Source organism: Hakea prostrata, chromosome 6, assembly GCF_041222555.1.
Source record: "Hakea prostrata isolate BN-2017 chromosome 6, UWA_Hpros_2, whole genome shotgun sequence".
In the NCBI taxonomy this organism is placed as follows: Eukaryota; Viridiplantae; Streptophyta; class Magnoliopsida; order Proteales; family Proteaceae; genus Hakea; species Hakea prostrata.
Genome location: NC_142605.1, coordinates 40247150 through 40264413, shown reverse-complemented (window position 1 = coordinate 40264413; position 17264 = coordinate 40247150). Strand labels below are relative to the sequence as shown.

The 17264-nt window shown below is 37.3% G+C and overlaps 1 protein-coding gene across 1 annotated transcript; it reads left to right on the top strand.

The window, feature by feature from the left end:
• Nucleotides 1-1870: 1870 nt before the first annotated feature.
• LOC149014116 (dynamin-related protein 5A-like) lies at nucleotides 1871-15470 on the top strand. The gene is made up of 16 exons (XM_089158017.1): nucleotides 1871-2281; nucleotides 3601-3664; nucleotides 3779-3883; nucleotides 4187-4288; nucleotides 4898-4948; nucleotides 5082-5143; nucleotides 6237-6327; nucleotides 6843-6907; nucleotides 8458-8652; nucleotides 8829-8948; nucleotides 9174-9244; nucleotides 9399-9624; nucleotides 10216-10266; nucleotides 13238-13466; nucleotides 13723-13862; nucleotides 14681-15470. The coding sequence occupies exons 1-16, from the start codon at nucleotides 2153-2155 to the stop codon at nucleotides 14807-14809; spliced, it is 1830 nt and encodes a 609-aa protein (XP_089014143.1). The 5' UTR covers nucleotides 1871-2152; the 3' UTR covers nucleotides 14810-15470.
• Nucleotides 15471-17264: the final 1794 nt, after the last annotated feature.

Genomic DNA, 17264 nt, shown 5'->3' with positions numbered 1-17264 from the left:
AATAATAATATAACCATACAATACACAACATTTAACGAGTTGACTTAATTGAGAAAGCCAACACCCTTTAATACGAGATCAAGAATTTGAATCCTTTTGAATGCAGATGAAATCGGAAAAATATCCTTTGCTGTACACAGCAGTGCACTTAGATGTCAAACAATAGGTTGAAAAACAAAAAAATTAAAAGTCTATTTTGGACTTTTTAAATTTGAAATCATGCTTTAATTTTCAGCCTATTGTTTGGCATCTAAGTGCACTGCTATGCACAACAAAGAGCTATGTACAGTAGGAGAATTTTTTTCAGATGAAACCCCTACATACATTTAAAGAAACCCCTAAAACTACAATGCTAAGGATTAGCTAAGGATTAGTGGAAGTGTACTAAGTTGAAAAAAAAATAAAAATCCAAATACTTGTAATTTCTCTAATATTAGGCGTCATAAGGTATGAACTAGGGGTGTGAATAAAACCCTGTTGGCTTAGGCCCAAAACCCGCCTGAGCTCAGTTCGATCTCAACCCCATTTTTTTAACGTGAAGGGCAAAGTTACGGGTTACACAACAAAGGTCTTATTTTGGTAATGCATAGTTCCTTTTTTTGATTTAATTATATTTAATTTAAAAACCTTAAACTTAGGGGGGGGGGGAAATAAGTAAACCCCCCCCCCCGCCCCCTTTAACCCTGGCAAGGTTAGGTCGGGCTTGAATTTCAATTTCAATTTCAATGTTTAGGGTTGGGTTAGCGTTCAAAGTTGGCTTTACCCATCTGGCCCATTGACACCCTATGTTTCTATTTGATTAAATAATTACCATGGTAGATTTTTTTTTTTTCTTTCCATTTTCAAATTAAACATTGGTAGAGTTTACCTGATGTGTGAACCTTTTTTCTTCTTTTTTATTTTGATTTCTAATAATGCATCTAACAAATCATGAATGAAAGCAAAAGACTGCAGAATAAGTAGTTTTTTCCTATTCGAAATGGAAAAATTCATGTGTGTAAAAGAGTCAATGAGGCTGTTAGTCAGTCTAGATACATGGGTGAAAGAGATATATTGATCGAGCTTCAATGTGAGCTTCAATGTAAACACCTCGATGGCACAAATACTCTACTTATTAAATATTGATATGTTTAGAACAAACCATACATGTCATGCGAAGAATAAACAAAGCGAGACTTCAAAATAAAATAAAATAAAATTATGCTACTTTCTCATGGCATGGCATGCATGTTGAAGGACATGCCATGAAGCAACAATTATTTTACAAAAGAAATTAGAAATATCTTCAGTAATTTTAATTTTTTTTCTTATAGAAACTAAACTTCACATTCATTTGTTTTGTACATTTGTCAAATTCAAATTGATTTGAAGTGAGCATGTAGCCAAGGAATAATTTGAATTTCTTAGCTGCCCCTTTTCTAACGGTCCTGCAATGGAAACCAAGTTCAATTTAGAGCTTGTTTCCTTTGCGTGACCGTTGGAAATGGGCCAGCTAAGACATAATAATATCTTACACCGGGCCCACTAAGCCCACTGGGCCTACTTTATGCTTGGAGGTTGAACTCAAAAGTGTGATTATTTTTATTTTTTACTGAACCGAATTTAATTTTAGGAAAAGGATGCCCACGATGGCAACACTTAGTGCAATTTCTAATGTAAGCTTTTTTTTTTTAATTTAATTTTTTTTTCCGATATAAAAATAATAAGTTGACAAAAATCGATGGACTCGACCACGATGGGTTAGTTTGAACAAAAATCAGAATGAAATGATCGTAAGGGTAATTTAGTCAAATTACCAGTTTCTGATACGGACCATACGGTGAAGAAGCCTGAAAAAAGGAATTCAAAATATAAAAACAAAAGAAGAACATGCGGTTGGCTTGCCATTCTCATTTTACACCTGAGACACGCAGACTCAGTCGTCTCTGTTCTCTTTAAACTGACGATTCTTTCTCTCTTCTGAATTCCTTTCTCTGGTATCTGTTCGAATCTTTCCCGATCTACCTCTTCTTGCCCAAGCGATTGCGAAGATCTTTCGGCTTTTATCTCCATTTTCGAGCTTCGACTTGCATTTCGTGATCCACTTTTCTTTTTCTCCCCTCCAAATCTATTGCATTCATTTTTTTCTCCGAGGAGGAGAGGTGAAGACATCATGGATAGTTTAATCTCTCTGGTCAACAAGTTGCAGAGGGCTTGTACTGCTCTAGGTGATCACGGAGAAGAAAGTGCATTGCCGACTCTGTGGGATTCTTTGCCAGCAATCGCTGTCGTCGGTGGACAGGTGAGCTATCTCACGCATAGGTTTTTTGGTTTTTTTTTTCCTTCTTCCCCCCCCCCCCCGGCGGTTATTTCTTCGTAATTTTCAGATGATTTATTTTTCCATGCTAAGATCTTCGCTTGCTCACGGTTTATTTGTTACATCTTAAATGCTGTACTTTGATAGTCATAAATCTCGTTTTTACGCTATTTGATGACTGGTCCTGGTTATGGTTCTTGTTTGCTTTGGTTTGTTTGGCATTTGTTTCAGACATTTTTGTTGATCTGAGACCTATTTCTGTTTCAGATTTATAGGTCACTTTAGGCCTCTTCATGCCCGAACCAAGCTCTTTTGTCTTTCGTTGTGTGAATATTTTTATTTTCTTGTAATGTAAGGTTTATAGTCGAAGATGCTTAAGCTCATGGTTAAACCAATTTGCATTAAGAAGTAGGGTGGTTCCTGGGGATTGAAGTTCGTCCTGGAATGTATAACAAACCGTATGTAAGACATTATGTAGAATCCATGATTCACCACACATATATTCCCACGTTTACATGTTGGCTTTTAATTTCTGATATATTATCCTTTGGATCTAGTTCGATTTGATCGGTTCTATCCTGTTTTGTTTCTAAAACGATGTTTTCTACTTTGATCGTCCAAGAAATTTCCGTCGAAGTTGGGATTGCATGTGAATGCTGGATTTTACACCAAATCTAAGAACCTATTTATATCTTGTTAAGGAAAAATCTACCAAGCTTTCTATATTTTATTTTATTTTTCCTTGTCTGATGTTTTCACTGAGCTGTTCTCTTTTATTTATTTATTATTATCCCTTGAACACAAGTATATCTTTTATTTGAAAACTTTGTTGGATGAATGTGCAATGAATAATGATCTGAAGGTGATATGCCATCAGACTACAGAGAAATGAGTGAGTGCATTTGTAATTTGAAACGGTTTTGAGTATTTTTGGCTGTTCAACATTCTGGTATCAGTGTAGACAGTTGTCTTGTATTATTTCAAGTGCTTCCCATCCAAAAGACAAGTTGACCTCGAGCCTATAGTTCTCTTGATATAGAACATTGATTTACAAGTTGCAAGTTTAAGTTAAGCAATCAATTTTAAATGTCTGGTAGTGATTTCACTCGGTTTTTTCTAAAAACATGCTGGAAGTTTAGATGATTTAATTCTGCATTTATTTGTTATGCTTAGTTGATCCCTTGATCTATGGTAATAACTGCAAAACAATAGATTCTTTTGACTTACTAAGAAGAATTTCCCTGAAACATTTAATTTTCACTGGCATAATTTATTTTGCTCTGCATTGGTGAAATGTTTTACAGAGTTCGGGGAAATCTTCTGTTTTGGAAAGTGTGGTGGGAAAGGACTTCCTGCCTCGTGGATCTGGTAATTTATTACAGTTATAAAAAAATCCTCTTACCTATTTGGTTTAATCATTTATGTGTTTTTTATGCATTTCCTTTAAATATTGGAGGAGTAATGTAATCATAACTTATGTAGGTATTGTTACTCGGCGTCCACTTGTGCTACAACTTCATAAGATTGATGAAGGAAGAGAGTATGCAGAGTTCCTTCACCTCCCACGAAAGAAGTTCACTGATTTTGGTAAATAGCTACTGTCGGCATAATGGGTTATGAATTTGGACTCATTTTAAACTGTTTTCTATTTTACAGTTTATACTTTGTGTGTAGTTAATTTACTTATTCCTTAAAAGTTTTTCACTCTTAAATTAAATCTGTTGTGCTCCTTTGTGCATTTAGCCATTTTCGCCATTGGCTATTTCTTGGATGTTGCTTCCCTACATGCCCCCCTAGTATAGTTCTATTAGGCAAATCCATTTATGGTTCATTTTCTAGGTTACATTCTTGCCCTAATTTTTAATTTCTCAATTGTTTGATACTTTCCAGCTGCGGTGAGGAAGGAGATCCAAGATGAGACTGATAGAGAGACGGGACGTTCAAAAGCAATCTCTACTGTTCCTATTCATCTTAGCATCTATTCTCCTAATGGTGAGTATGGGAATATGAACTCCATTTAGTTTCTGTTATCATTTTGACGTTTTTAAATTCAGACTCGGATGTAATGAATCTTGAATGGAGTTTTCCTTGGATCTCTTTCTTTTCTCTGTGATGCAAATCTAGGGAGGACTAGTTCGTATTATTGGAAATATATGCATATTTTTAAACCAATACAGTGATTCTCCCTTCTGAAGTGAATGATTATCCCTGTTTTTCACCAATGTTCATTTTTGCATTTTGAATATTGAAATGCTTGGAATAAAATTGTGTCAAATGTTTGTGTGAATAGTGATTATCTTTGTCCATTACTATCACTTCTAAAATCTTGTTAGTTTTATACTTGGAGAGGGCAGTTTTCCTCTTGTTGACATGAAACTGTAAAGTGTAAACTAGCTAGTATCGATAATCTTAAGGACCTAGTTGATGCATGAGTGAGTGTTATTTTGGTTAGGAATTGAACTGTGATAATACACATATACATTCTTTTGGAGATTCCATCCCTATCTGTCCACAAGTATCAAGGCTTTATTTATAATGTGTGGTGTAATGTTGATTGCTTCTCATTTCGTAGTCTCTGATGATTCTTTTGAACTTTGACAGTTGTCAACTTGACGTTGATTGACCTTCCTGGACTTACAAAAGTAGCTATTGGTAGGTCTTTTTTGTAAGGCCCGCTTATTGAGTTGTATTACAGCCCCCCCTCCCCCTTTCCAATTAAATACTTTCTTCTTAATTACTTTTACTTCCTATTATTTGATGCTGACTAATTTATTTGGAACTATAGATGGCCAGCCTGAAAGTATTGTGCATGACATTGAGATGATGGTTCGTTCCTATATTGAAAAGGTAATTCTTATTTTTAGTCCTGAAATCTAATATATACAGGGAAATCCTAGCTATGAATTCTGGGATTTCTGAGGTCTTCTGGTTTATATAAAAATATGCTGGTGCAACTGCTAGTTGATAAATTATGAGTTTATCTACTTTATACTAAACATGAATAAAAATATGAGTGTTTGAGCTCACATATTTAACGCTGAGTTCCTGATTTTGTAAATGCATTTGTCTGGTCAAATGATTTAGGAGCAGCAGCAATAGAAAATTTTTGTAGTCTGTTAATATGAGTAAACTACTGTGACAGGTTAAATAAATTTGTATAGATATCTTAATTTGGCGAGGATGAAGTTTCCACTTTTTAATTTTGGTTGTGGCATAGCTTTTATACTACTGGACTGGTTGAAGTGGGCTTGGGCCAGTAATTGTTGCAATGTCTAGGCGGTCTAAAGCTCTGGAGGGCCTGGACCCAAGGTGATGCCAACAAAACAACCAAGGTTCCTGGGCATCTAGGTATGTCTGGGCACATGAAAAGAAACCCCAAAAATGTTTCTTTAGGTAGCCTGTTGTTACTTTTTCTTCAGGTCTATTGCTTTAGTTACACTGCTTGCCAAAATCATTACTGTCATATGGAATTTAGTGAAAGGAAAAAAAAAAAAAAAAAAAAAAAGGCTTCTCATTTCATGGTTAATTTGGTCATTGCCTTCTACAACTTATGCGTGTGTCACATCATCTTTGCGAGGGACCCTTGATCAGACCCATTGGTGGGTTCCATATGCTACTATAATTCTTTTGTGTTATATGGTTTAGTGGAACTGATACTAGAGCCTTATTTTCCTGTTTCTTTTACAATTCCTGTTCAAGATGGCCATTTATTATTTTACATTTTCCTTCGAAGAATCAATAGCCTGTAAATTTCTGTTTTAGCTTCTGGATATAAAGATGTTTATGGTCTGGATGTTCTTCTCTCTCTCTCTCAGATCCAAAGTTCCTGTTCTTTTCAGAGGTTTCTTAGGTTTTGCCTTTTTTCTCATTTCATAAGCATGAAAGGAAATTTCTGAAAGTTAAATGCTGCAGCCTTTGAACTTTGTGTTTTATCTTGCAGCCTAATTCTATAATTCTTGCAATTTCACCTGCCAATCAAGATCTTGCTACTTCTGATGCAATTAAGATCTCCCGTGAGATGGACCCTAAAGGTAAACCTTGACACTTTTATTATTGTTATTTTAGATTGCCACCTTGTTATGATGCATTTAAGCTTTTGAATATGGTTCATGTTAGATAGATCCTCCTCCCCCCTCCCCAAAAGAAAAGAAAAAAAGAAGCCTTTACCTGCTTGTTGAGATTTTGAGATGTACCTTTTCTCAAAGCTTATGGTCTTATTTTTTTAAAGTTTTTCTTTTCTTAAATGTAAAATATGTTCTCTATAAATTATATACTTTATGGATAGGGAATCAATATGCTGTTGGTGTTGCGGGATGGAATCTCCCACTGTAGCCAATGGGAAGACAGAAGTGGGTGCTACACAGCTTGTATATAGGGCCCTACATATCAAGGATGATTGTGTGTGTGTGTGTGAGTGATATCAACAAATATGGGTGCATGATACCAGCAGCATGACCTATACTTTTCTCCTTTTTTTAATGTAAATATTAGTGTTCGTATAAATTTCTAGTTCTAATTCCTGATTTTATTTGTTTAAATTTTCCAGGAGAAAGGACAATCGGTGTCCTAACCAAGATTGATCTTATGGACAAGGGTACAAATGCAGTTGAAGTAAGTTAGCTAAAAAACCTATTTCTCCCATTCGTATTCTGTATGATAGTCTAAAAATGTTCTCTTAAAAAAAAATAATCACTTTCTATTGGTTTTGGTATCAAGGTCATCATTCTGATTGTTGTTGTTGTTGTTATTGGTTTTATTTTATTCCAAAACACTTGTCACTTTGGTGTTGATTATAAATGCAAGAGCAAATTATACTAGCACCCCAAAATGGAGGCCTTAAAGCACTGACACCCCACTTTATGTTTAAAAAACACAGAGACCCCAAAATTAGATTTTCATTAGATATATTTGTCCAATTTATCACTGAAAACAGTTAAATCACTGTTTATTTGCTTTCAATTCCAAAAATATCCCTATAATAAAGAGTGATTTAACGGTTTTTAATGATAAATTAGACAAATATATCCAATAAAAATCCAATTTTGGGGTCTCTGTGTATTTTAAACATAAAGTGGGGTGTCAGTGTTTTAAGGCTTCCATTTTGGGGTGCCAATGCAATTTGCTCTAAATGCAAATAACAGACAACATAGATAAATATTGGTCATTGTTCCACAAGAATCTTTCTGCATTTAGCAATTAGATTGATTATGTGTTAACTTGTTTGTGCATTAATGGAGGGTTAGCCTCGGTACAATGATAAAGTTGCTTCATTGCAACTTAACAAATCAGAATAAAATGTAAAATCAAATTAAATATTGAAAAATGACTCTGAACAACTAAGGAGCCATCACGACTTACCTCCTGAAAACCAGCTTGGTGGGATGCCTCAACCATAGTTGTGAAGGCACTAGGCGTTCTAAAGTGTTCGAGCTCTTGCTTTAGCGCTTCAGCACTCAGCCATTGCAGTGGTGTAAATCGTGTCCAAATATTAATTTTCTAATATATCAATTATATTCATTAGTACTTATCTGGTAGGTAACAAAATTGCAATATAGTGACATATAAAACTGGTCTTTAGATATAAAGGGAAAATATGCTATTAAAGACGAATCAAATCTGTGATCATGATCTTGTTTGTTTAATTAATTCAATCCATTTGAACAAATTGATGCAATTATGTGTACAAATAAAAGATTTGATCCCATGTTTCACAGTGTACAAAGTTGACACAAGTTTATGAATGAAAAGTTGGTAAATAGGATGCAACGAAATAAAAGAAAATAAACTAAGGAAACCAATTTTATAAATTAAGAATCAATTTTCCAAGAGAAATTTTGTTGCTTAGGAGGTTGAAACGATTGTTTACTGACTTAAGTAGACTTTTTTTGCTTATAGAAGCAATAATCGCTTTGCCCTCAAAAAGCCACTTTAATGGCTAAACAGCACCTAGGTGTCACATAGGTGACACTTTGAGAACTAAGCCTTCTGTTGCTTTGGACATTGTTGCACTGCTGACTACATTAAAGAAACCATTCATGATTCATGGGACATGTATATGCATTGAGGCTTTTGAATTATGCTTGTTGAATAGTTTAATTTGGACTAGGATGTCATTTTCTGGCTCTGGCTGGGTCAGACTAAGACTTGTCTTTGTTGTTCAGATATTGGAAGGCAAATCATATAAGCTACAGTTTCCCTGGATTGGTGTTGTTAATCGTTCTCAAGCTGATATTAACAAGAGTGTTGACATGATTGCTGCTCGACGTAGAGAGCGCGAGTATTTTGCAACTAGCCCTGAGTACAAGCATCTTGCTCAAAGGATGGGCTCTGAGCATCTTGGGAAAGTGCTTTCCAAGGTACAGTTCATGCATTCGAGTATTCCTGGATTTCCACCATTTAAATATAAAGGACTGTGTTGATGTATATATACTATTAGTTTATTTGTTGGTAAACCACCATATTCTTTTTATGCTGAATTTTTTGGCATTTGTTTGGTTGAATAATGTAATTCCATATATGGTTACTGTTGCAGCATTTGGAAACTGTCATCAGGGCTCGTATCCCCGGGATCCAGTCCCTTATTAGTAAAAGTATTGTCGATCTAGAATCAGAGCTGAGCCGTCTTGGGAAGCCTATTGCTACTGATGCTGGAGTAAGCTTATCTTATATAATTTCATGTGGATTCTTGTGTAATCCAAGGACTATAACTATATTACTAATTTCATTGCACTCTTGTGTTAATCCAAGGGCTTTGACTATGTTACAATAAGTGACACAGTCAAGTTTATGATGCATTTGGGTCTTTTTGACAGTATCTGCGTTTTGATCTTTAAGCTCAAGGTGAGAAGGTTTTTAAGGTGGTTCTTATTATGTGCAGGGAAAACTATACATGATCATGGAGATCTGTCGTGTTTTTGATCAAATTTACAAAGAGCATCTAGATGGCATGTATGTATCACTTCTATACTCCTTTGTTTAATTTTTAAGGTCCCTCTTCCCAGTCAAGTCCAGCTTCATTCAGCATTATCTTACGGGATCCATTGTTTGGTCACATACAATGAAATAAAGCTTTTTATTTTAATTTTTTTGTTCATGTGTACAGCCGCCCAGGAGGTGATAAAATCTACAGTGTTTTCGATAATCAACTTCCTGCAGCTTTAAAAAGGTTGCAATTTGACAAGCAACTTTCCATGGAGAATGTAAGGAAACTGATTACTGAAGCTGATGGCTACCAGCCTCACTTGATAGCTCCAGAACAAGGTTACCGCCGACTAATTGAATCCTCTTTAGTCACCATAAGGGGTCCTGCAGAGGCAGCTGTTGATGCGGTATTGCATTAAAATCTATAAAGCTTGCAAATTAGTAATTAATTCTTGTTAGTGTTTGATCATTCCCTGGAATCAGGCAGATTATTTCTAGAGTCGTACCCACTACCCAGTCATTGCCTCTGTAAATCCATGAGTAAATCTTTTGCAATTTGCCCCATTCCTAGTTTGAATCAAGGACTCTTCATGACTATACCATATATATGGTTATAAAGACTCCTCAACTTTGACAACCATTACCATTGATAATAGTGGGTGTTTTAAGCATTATGGGATTATTAGCTCCTTTACATGCATTTACATTGCTTCCTTTTCCTGTTTACTTCTGTTATTATGGTCTTTGAGACTCTGACGGTCAATGCTCCTGGAGTTCCTGAGTTACACCACTTGTTATTGTTTAATTGCTTTTACGAACCATGAGTTTTGGTTGAGAGTTGGTGAATTGCCAGAGATGCAGCAAGTGAAGGAGATTATTGTTTCTAACTGTATATTGCCTGAATCATGAGTATGCATATGCATGAGTCTGTGTATGCAAATGAATACCTCCCAGTTTTCCATCATGTGTCTGCTAATATCTGGTGTTCATGATTCTAGGTCCATGCTCTACTGAAGGAGTTGGTTCACAAGGCTGTTGGCGAAACTATGGTATGTCCTCATCCACGTTGCTGCCCTCTTTTTAAGTTTTAGTTGTTTTCTTAAAATTTGTGATGTAAACTCAGGTTTAGGTTTAATCTTCAGGATCTTCTAATTTGGAACCAGCACACAATTAGGGTTTATAGGGTGTTTCAGCTAATAAGGCAGAATAGGGGTTTAAGCCTGCTGGGATTGTTATTTCGGACCTGAATTTATATGAGAATTAGAATTCAGACTTGAAGATCAGATCCTAGACCAAGTGGACTTAAGTTCAGTGTTTTGATTAGGCAAGGGTTTGCTAATATCTTGCTGTTCTGTGCTGTCCAGATAGGTCCTCAATGGAAGTCCTTTCAGTTAGGATGAATTCCCAATTGATTAGACTTAACAAAATCAAAATTCTGGAAATTTGCATTTTCTGCAAATCTCAAGGTAGAAGATGACTTGCTGAATTTTCAAACTCACCAAAGTACTTCAGATTTGCAGAAACTAAAAGTAGGACTAGACTCATAAGCTTCCTGTGATTCTAATGAGGGGGAAAAGGGGATGGAATGGGGCTGGAATTGATGATCTCCTAGAAGGAGTAGGACCTGCGGCGCTGGAAGAAGAAGATGATGGGGGAGAACAAAAAGGTCTAGGGGAGGTTTGGAAAAGGGCTGAAACTAGAGGGAAGGGGTGGGGAATGACTTGCGATGGGATTAGGGGCAACTCTAGGTCTTAACAAGAAGGGAAGGGGGCTGGGATGAGGGAATCCTAATTGGGGTCAGAGCTGAAAACGTGGGAAGAAATAGGAGATGAGGGATGGCTTCTAGGTTTGGGAAAGGGGCTGGAGTTACTTGTAGTTGGCTGCTGTTACAGGAGTTGCAGAAGAGAACTCCAAAACTCCCAGAAAATTCACACCAAGCCAGCCGCAGGTTCCAAGGGAAACCCATGACCCTATTTCTCAAAGTTTAATTCAATTCATTAATCCAGACTGAAAAATTACATCAAATAACTAGGCTATTTATAGCCTCCACTGACCTTCCTAGACTCAACTAAGGAATCCCTACTAAATTGGGTTCCACTTACCTACTTGAATAGAACTCCTTCTAAGATAAGTTCCTATAATTAGGGAACCCTATCCTTACTCCAACTAACAATCAAAGACCAACATTAACTCAACAATTAAGACTTCAAAACAGGAAATAAAAACATAATTATTTTCCTAAAATAAAACTGGACTTCGTCAATGAAATATAACTCGATCCAGGGGTACTAAAAATGACCATTCTACCTCTGGATAGAAGTCGGCCCTGTTTCGGATGGGCTTGGGCCCCTTCTAGGCTCTTTTGGGATTGTCTGGGGGTTGGGTGCATCACTTTATCTCTATTTTTTTGTGATTCTGCTCTATTTTATATTTCTGGAAGTGATAGCTAACCAATGCAACTCTTTTTTATGTTACATGGTGCTTGTTAAGTCCTATTGTAAGGCTAGAGTGACAAGCTAACCCCTAATACCCTTTAAACACTCAACCAGTTAGGCAATAACAAATCTAGCTACAGGATGAACGAGGCCCCTAAACCAGAATTTAGGAAGAGGACAGTAGTGAGGGCCTTGATAAAAACAAATCATGCCTCCAAGCTGGGACTAACTCTGGTGACCGGGAACAGATGTCTGTTTACCAAATTAGAACTAGGATGAGAAAAATTGAACTGTGAGGTAGTATCTTGCACATGAGCAATTGTTAGGGCCCCAACCAGGGATCATGTATAGGTCTCCCTTGACAGGGATCAGCTCTCCAAAACTCAGCTGAATCTAAGTTGTGCATCTGTAGTAACAGAGAAGTTGAGGCTTGAAGTTGTAGGAGAAACAGAATGGCTGGAGTGGAGTGCTGCTGTCCTTTTGGTTGTCTGCAGCAGTGGCAAATCCTTGGAAGTGCTTGGGAATTGAATCTAGTCTTCAAAAGGGAGCAGCAGAAGGTAACCTGCTTGGGGATCAAGGGGGACAGACAATAAAGAAGATAGATGGGTTAGAACGTCTCAGCTCCTCATCCCTCTCACCAGGACACAAGTTTGCACAAAAGCAACGCTTTTAGTCATCATCATATTTTTCAGGAGCAGGTTCACTTATAGGAGATCAAACATATTTATGGGAACCTATTGCTTGCTGTAAACAGTAATGTGAATGGAAATCAATAAATATATTAGAAATTTATTTCCAAGTAATATTCCTACCAAAGCAAATATGGGATAATGAAGCTTTTAATGTAAACAGTCATGTGAATGGAAGTTTTGGTATTTTCTTCTTAATGTTTTAATCCACATGATACACCCCATCCTCCACTGATTAAATCCCTGGATTCTCACTTCCCCGTATTCTTGCCAATCTCAAACATACGAGTTTCTTGGGCAGAAGAATTAGATTGTTTTAGATTGTGAACGAACTGATGACATCTTTGGTTGTCTTGCCCCAGTGACTACGCACTTAGTGTGGAAAGACAGATCCCCAGATCATACTTTATCTGGGAAAATGTGCAACATGGAAATTCATTCTTATGACCACATCTGGTTGTTTTGCATTTGGTTGCTACTTAGTGTTTATGCGATCCAAATTTAGCAAACTGGAAGGTAGAAATGAGACTGCAAGATGTGATTATTGATTCAGTTCTTTTACAGGGAGCTTGTGCTGGGTTAGTTTCTAGTCATTTCTATATTCTTCCGAGCCCAGGCACTCTGTTGGTTCTCACTTTATTTTCCACCTCGGCATACAATTCTATTGTAATCTAGATCTGTGAATAATTTTTGGGACATTTTCTTATTGAGTTTTCATGAATAATATAAATTGGATCAGGTGTTGTGTATCAAGGAGTTGCATGCTAAAGCACTACTGTGTATTCAATTCCAAGCTGAAGCTTTTTTCTGCTGAGATGTATTGGACATTAATGTCTTGATCCTTGTGTTAATTGAGTTTTTTTTTTTAATTGGATTTTTCTTTTCCTCCATGACAGGAGCTAAGGCAGTATCCTACTCTTAGAGTGGAGGTTGGCAATGCTGCATGTGACTCATTAGAGAGGATGAAGGAAGAAAGTAAGAAAGCAACTCTCAAACTAGTTGACATGGAAAGTAGTTACCTGACAGTTGATTTCTTCCGGAAGCTTCCTCAAGACGTTGAAAAGGGGGGAAACCCAACACATTCAATTTTTGATAGATATAATGATTCTTACCTCAGGCGAATAGGTAACTGAATTGGTTCAGTGATTAATTTTGCTCCTTTTCTTGGCTTAGTAATCATTTTGTGTTTATTGATAAAATATTAAAAGGTTTTGCTCAAAAATTCTTTGACTGGGGATAATAACAAACCACTGGATGAGTGCTTAAATATAGTGTTCCATTGATTGATATTCTCTGGATGATGACATCTTGAGTCCTTTCAGTTATAATCTGTTTCTAATCTTTGCTTTTTCTGATCTTCTTGGAATTGGAATTCTGACAGGGTCAAACGTCCTGGCCTATGTCAACATGGTCTGTGCAAGTCTGCGGAACTCTATTCCAAAATCTGTCGTGTACTGTCAAGTGCGGGAGGCCAAACGTTCCCTACTTGATCATTTCTTTGCAGAGTTGGGTAAAAAGGAGGTGAGCATGGTTGTCTTCTCTTGCTGATTTCCTTTATGTTGCTTTGTTGTTACCCTTCCACAGGAAAAAAAATGAAAAATACAAAGGGACTTTTCCCAGTGTGTATGAGGCTCCTCCCAATAAAGCCTAAAGCGTCCTGGGGAGGGGTCATAATGAATGAAACCTTATCCCTACTTTTGCAGAGAAGTTCGAAACTTGAACCCTTGACCTCTTGATTGCAATGTATCAACTTTACAAGTGCACCTGCCCAACCTCTTTTGACCTTTTCACTAGCACTTGGAAAAACATTCTAGGGTAGTATCCTTGTAATAGAGGAAGGTGATGCTTCCCTAAAGAAACAAGAGAAATCTGGGCTATCCATTTTGTTGCATTACTAGTCCACGTGCATGGACATGGACATGCATGAGACATGTGAAACTGCACAAGGAAAGATAAAATTAGTTGATAATAGACTCTGAAATTTGTCATATGGTCTGAGTGGACAGCATCTGTCAAATTGACAAGATAAATGATTTCTGACATTTGTAAAACTAACAAACTGTTATGATGATCATAGTTCTCCAGATGCGTTAATCAATGCAATTGTGGTGATCATGCACACACTGCTTTTTCTCTTCGTGGAACCTTTAAATGCTAACACCCTTGACATTCCCGTGTGGAAATTGAAGTAGAAATACCCTAGTTCTTATGATGATGGGAGCTTGTTGACTTTTATTCAGTAGAAAATCTGGGTAATCACTATAAAGATGGGAAAAGCTGAATTTTCTCACTTAACATTCCCAAAGTGGAAACTAAAAACTAAATGTTTGATTTTGCAGTCAAAGCAGCTGGCTTCATTGTTGGATGAGGACCCTGCTGTCATGGAGCGACGAACTTCCCTTGCAAGAAGGCTGGAGTTATACAGAAGTGCCCAAGCAGAGATTGATGCAGTTGCTTGGGCCAAGTGAAAAGAAAACAGATCCTTTTCATAGGGAAAAGGAATCCTACGCTTTCTCCTCCCTAACCATGTGGATACCCCATAGGTTTTACTCGTCTTTTGTGGGAAGTGCTTTTGTATTTTCAAATTTTCGTTTACTAATCATTTTTCCATCTGTTGGGACTGTGATTCATTTATTAACGGTGAGGGATTGAGGGGCTTGTTAACATTATTAAAAACTGGGTTAGATTAGCACATTAAATATCTCTTATTCTTTTTCCTCTTTAAAGGTTCTTCTTCACTTTTAATGACTATATGATTAGAGAATGTGATGTAAATTTTGTATAACCATGGGTTACTGGATTGAGAGTAGCTAGTAGACAGAAACAAGGATTTAAAAGGATAATATTATGATCAAGGAGAATCCACCCAACCAAAACTAAGTTATCCCACTGTCACAAAAGTAATGTCAGGGGTTAACCTTCTGACTTAGTAGCAGAAGCGTCACATGAATCTCCCCTAAAACAGTTGCTTCTTTTAATAGAATTGTGGAATGCCTACTAAGAGACATCTAACCGTAGATCTGTCGTTGCAAGCAAAGTTTTGGAGCGAGACCGCTAGCAGAACCGTGAAAAAAATGAAGCTCTCGATCCACTGCTGAAAACTTTTGCATTTTCACTCGGTTCTTCAGCTTAGAGATCATGTGGAATAGTCCATTCTTGCAGCAATATTTGAATTCAAATCTCGGAGTTGGCTATAAGTTTAGTGAATCCTGACTTATGATATTTGACGTTTTTCGTCGCTAAAGGCATGATTGTTTCTTCCCCGAGTCCTTTTGCCGGGGAATCGCCCGCTTGTCCGTCGCGAAACGGTTCTTAAGTAAGACAACTTCCTGGCTTCGCTATTATCCGTCCCTAAAAAGAAAGGTAACACTACTATTCCGTCGTCGATTTAGACGTTGGGAGGCCAATCCTTATGCACCATGTCCGTCGCTAAAGCCCACCGTGGTAGGACATCCAAACAACGCATCCACCTTTACCTTGCTTGTATTCCTCTCCGTCCCTAAAAGTATGTGATACCGAAATCTGATGGCTTGCGGTCACCCTGTATTGCCACTAAAGCACCCTAATAGCCACTGCTCTGTTCCGTCCCTTAAAAGAACACGAATGCCGTCGCTAAAAATAATCTTCCTTCGACCCTTTTAGTCCATTGCCGTCGCTAAAACAGTTCGTCCTTTATTGGATATCCAGAAATTTGCATCGTATCCGCCGCCGCTAAAGGCATTCGGTTTTCCAGGCGCTACAGGACACCCCCCCCCCCCCCCCCGGGACACCTACCGTCCCTAAAGTGAACGTCGCATTATACTTACGCCGCCGATGACTTATTTGTTCCCGTCCCTAAAGGCTCTCGTGCCGGAATCCTAAATTCGGATAAATTACCATAGTGACGACTCGACTCCTTTTTCTCGTCGCTAACAGTGTCTCATGCTTGCCCGTCCTCGATGGTGGGGGCACTGAGGATTAAGGTGATGAATTTTTTTTTTAATATTTTATTATTTTTTATTTGTGATCCCACATAGTTTGTGATTGTCAAACCAGCGTTGCACCTCAAAGGAGATGATCCACACTCTTCCGTTCCAGTGGACTGATGTCAAGTCTATTTCTTTGTGGATGGGTTACATGTATTTTAGCATTCCATCAAAGGGTTGTTATCCATTTACAAGTCACATTAATTTTTTCTTTTTAATTTAATAGCAACCGGTTGATGTGACTTGTACATGGACCTCAATCATTTGATGTGATGTTAGGACACATGTCACCCATTAGAAATTGATTGAATAAAATTTCATTTCTAAGTGTGAAACATTTGAAGTTTACGATGATGTCTAGATTGTTGTACTGATTCTGCCCAAAGACAATGGCTGCAAGCCAAAATGTGACGTGATTGAAACCGATGCTTCCACAAACCCCCCCCCCTTTCTGTAATGGGTGTATCTTTTTGAATCAGCATTAATTGAAAACAATTTTCTCAGTTTCTTATCCCCACCCCACCTCTTTTCTATACTAGGTGTATCTTTCTGAATCTTTACGATGTAACATACCTTGTGGTTTTAATTGTTAGTAAAATATCACCTTTACCCCCCCCCATGGCCCTCCCTTCCGCAAAAAAAAAAAAGTTCTTCACCACAAAGAAAAAGTGATTGAACCACATGGAGTTAGATGGGACCACAGAGAAGCTAATATGGTGGTAGATTGCATTGCAAAGCACACATCATTAACTCAAGACAATTTTCTCTCACTTTCTTATTCCCCCCCCCCTCTTTTCTGTACTGGGTGTTTCTTTACGATGTAACATACCTCGTGGTTTTAATTTTTAGTCAAATATCACCTTACCCCCCCCCCCCAAAAAAAAAAAAAAAATAGTTCTTGACCAGAAAAAAAAAGTGATTGAACCACGTGTAGTTAATGTTGCTGCACAATCCTGTT

Excerpts from the sequence above, each read along its gene's own strand:
- LOC149014116 (XM_089158017.1), top strand. The coding sequence starts at position 2,153 with ATGGATAGTTTAATCTCTCTGGTCAACAAGTTGCAGAGGGCTTGTACT. Across the intron at positions 2,282-3,600 it reads TCGCTGTCGTCGGTGGACAG|AGTTCGGGGAAATCTTCTGT; the intron begins GTGAGCTATCTC and ends AATGTTTTACAG. Across the intron at positions 8,653-8,828 it reads TTGGGAAAGTGCTTTCCAAG|CATTTGGAAACTGTCATCAG; the intron begins GTACAGTTCATG and ends TTACTGTTGCAG.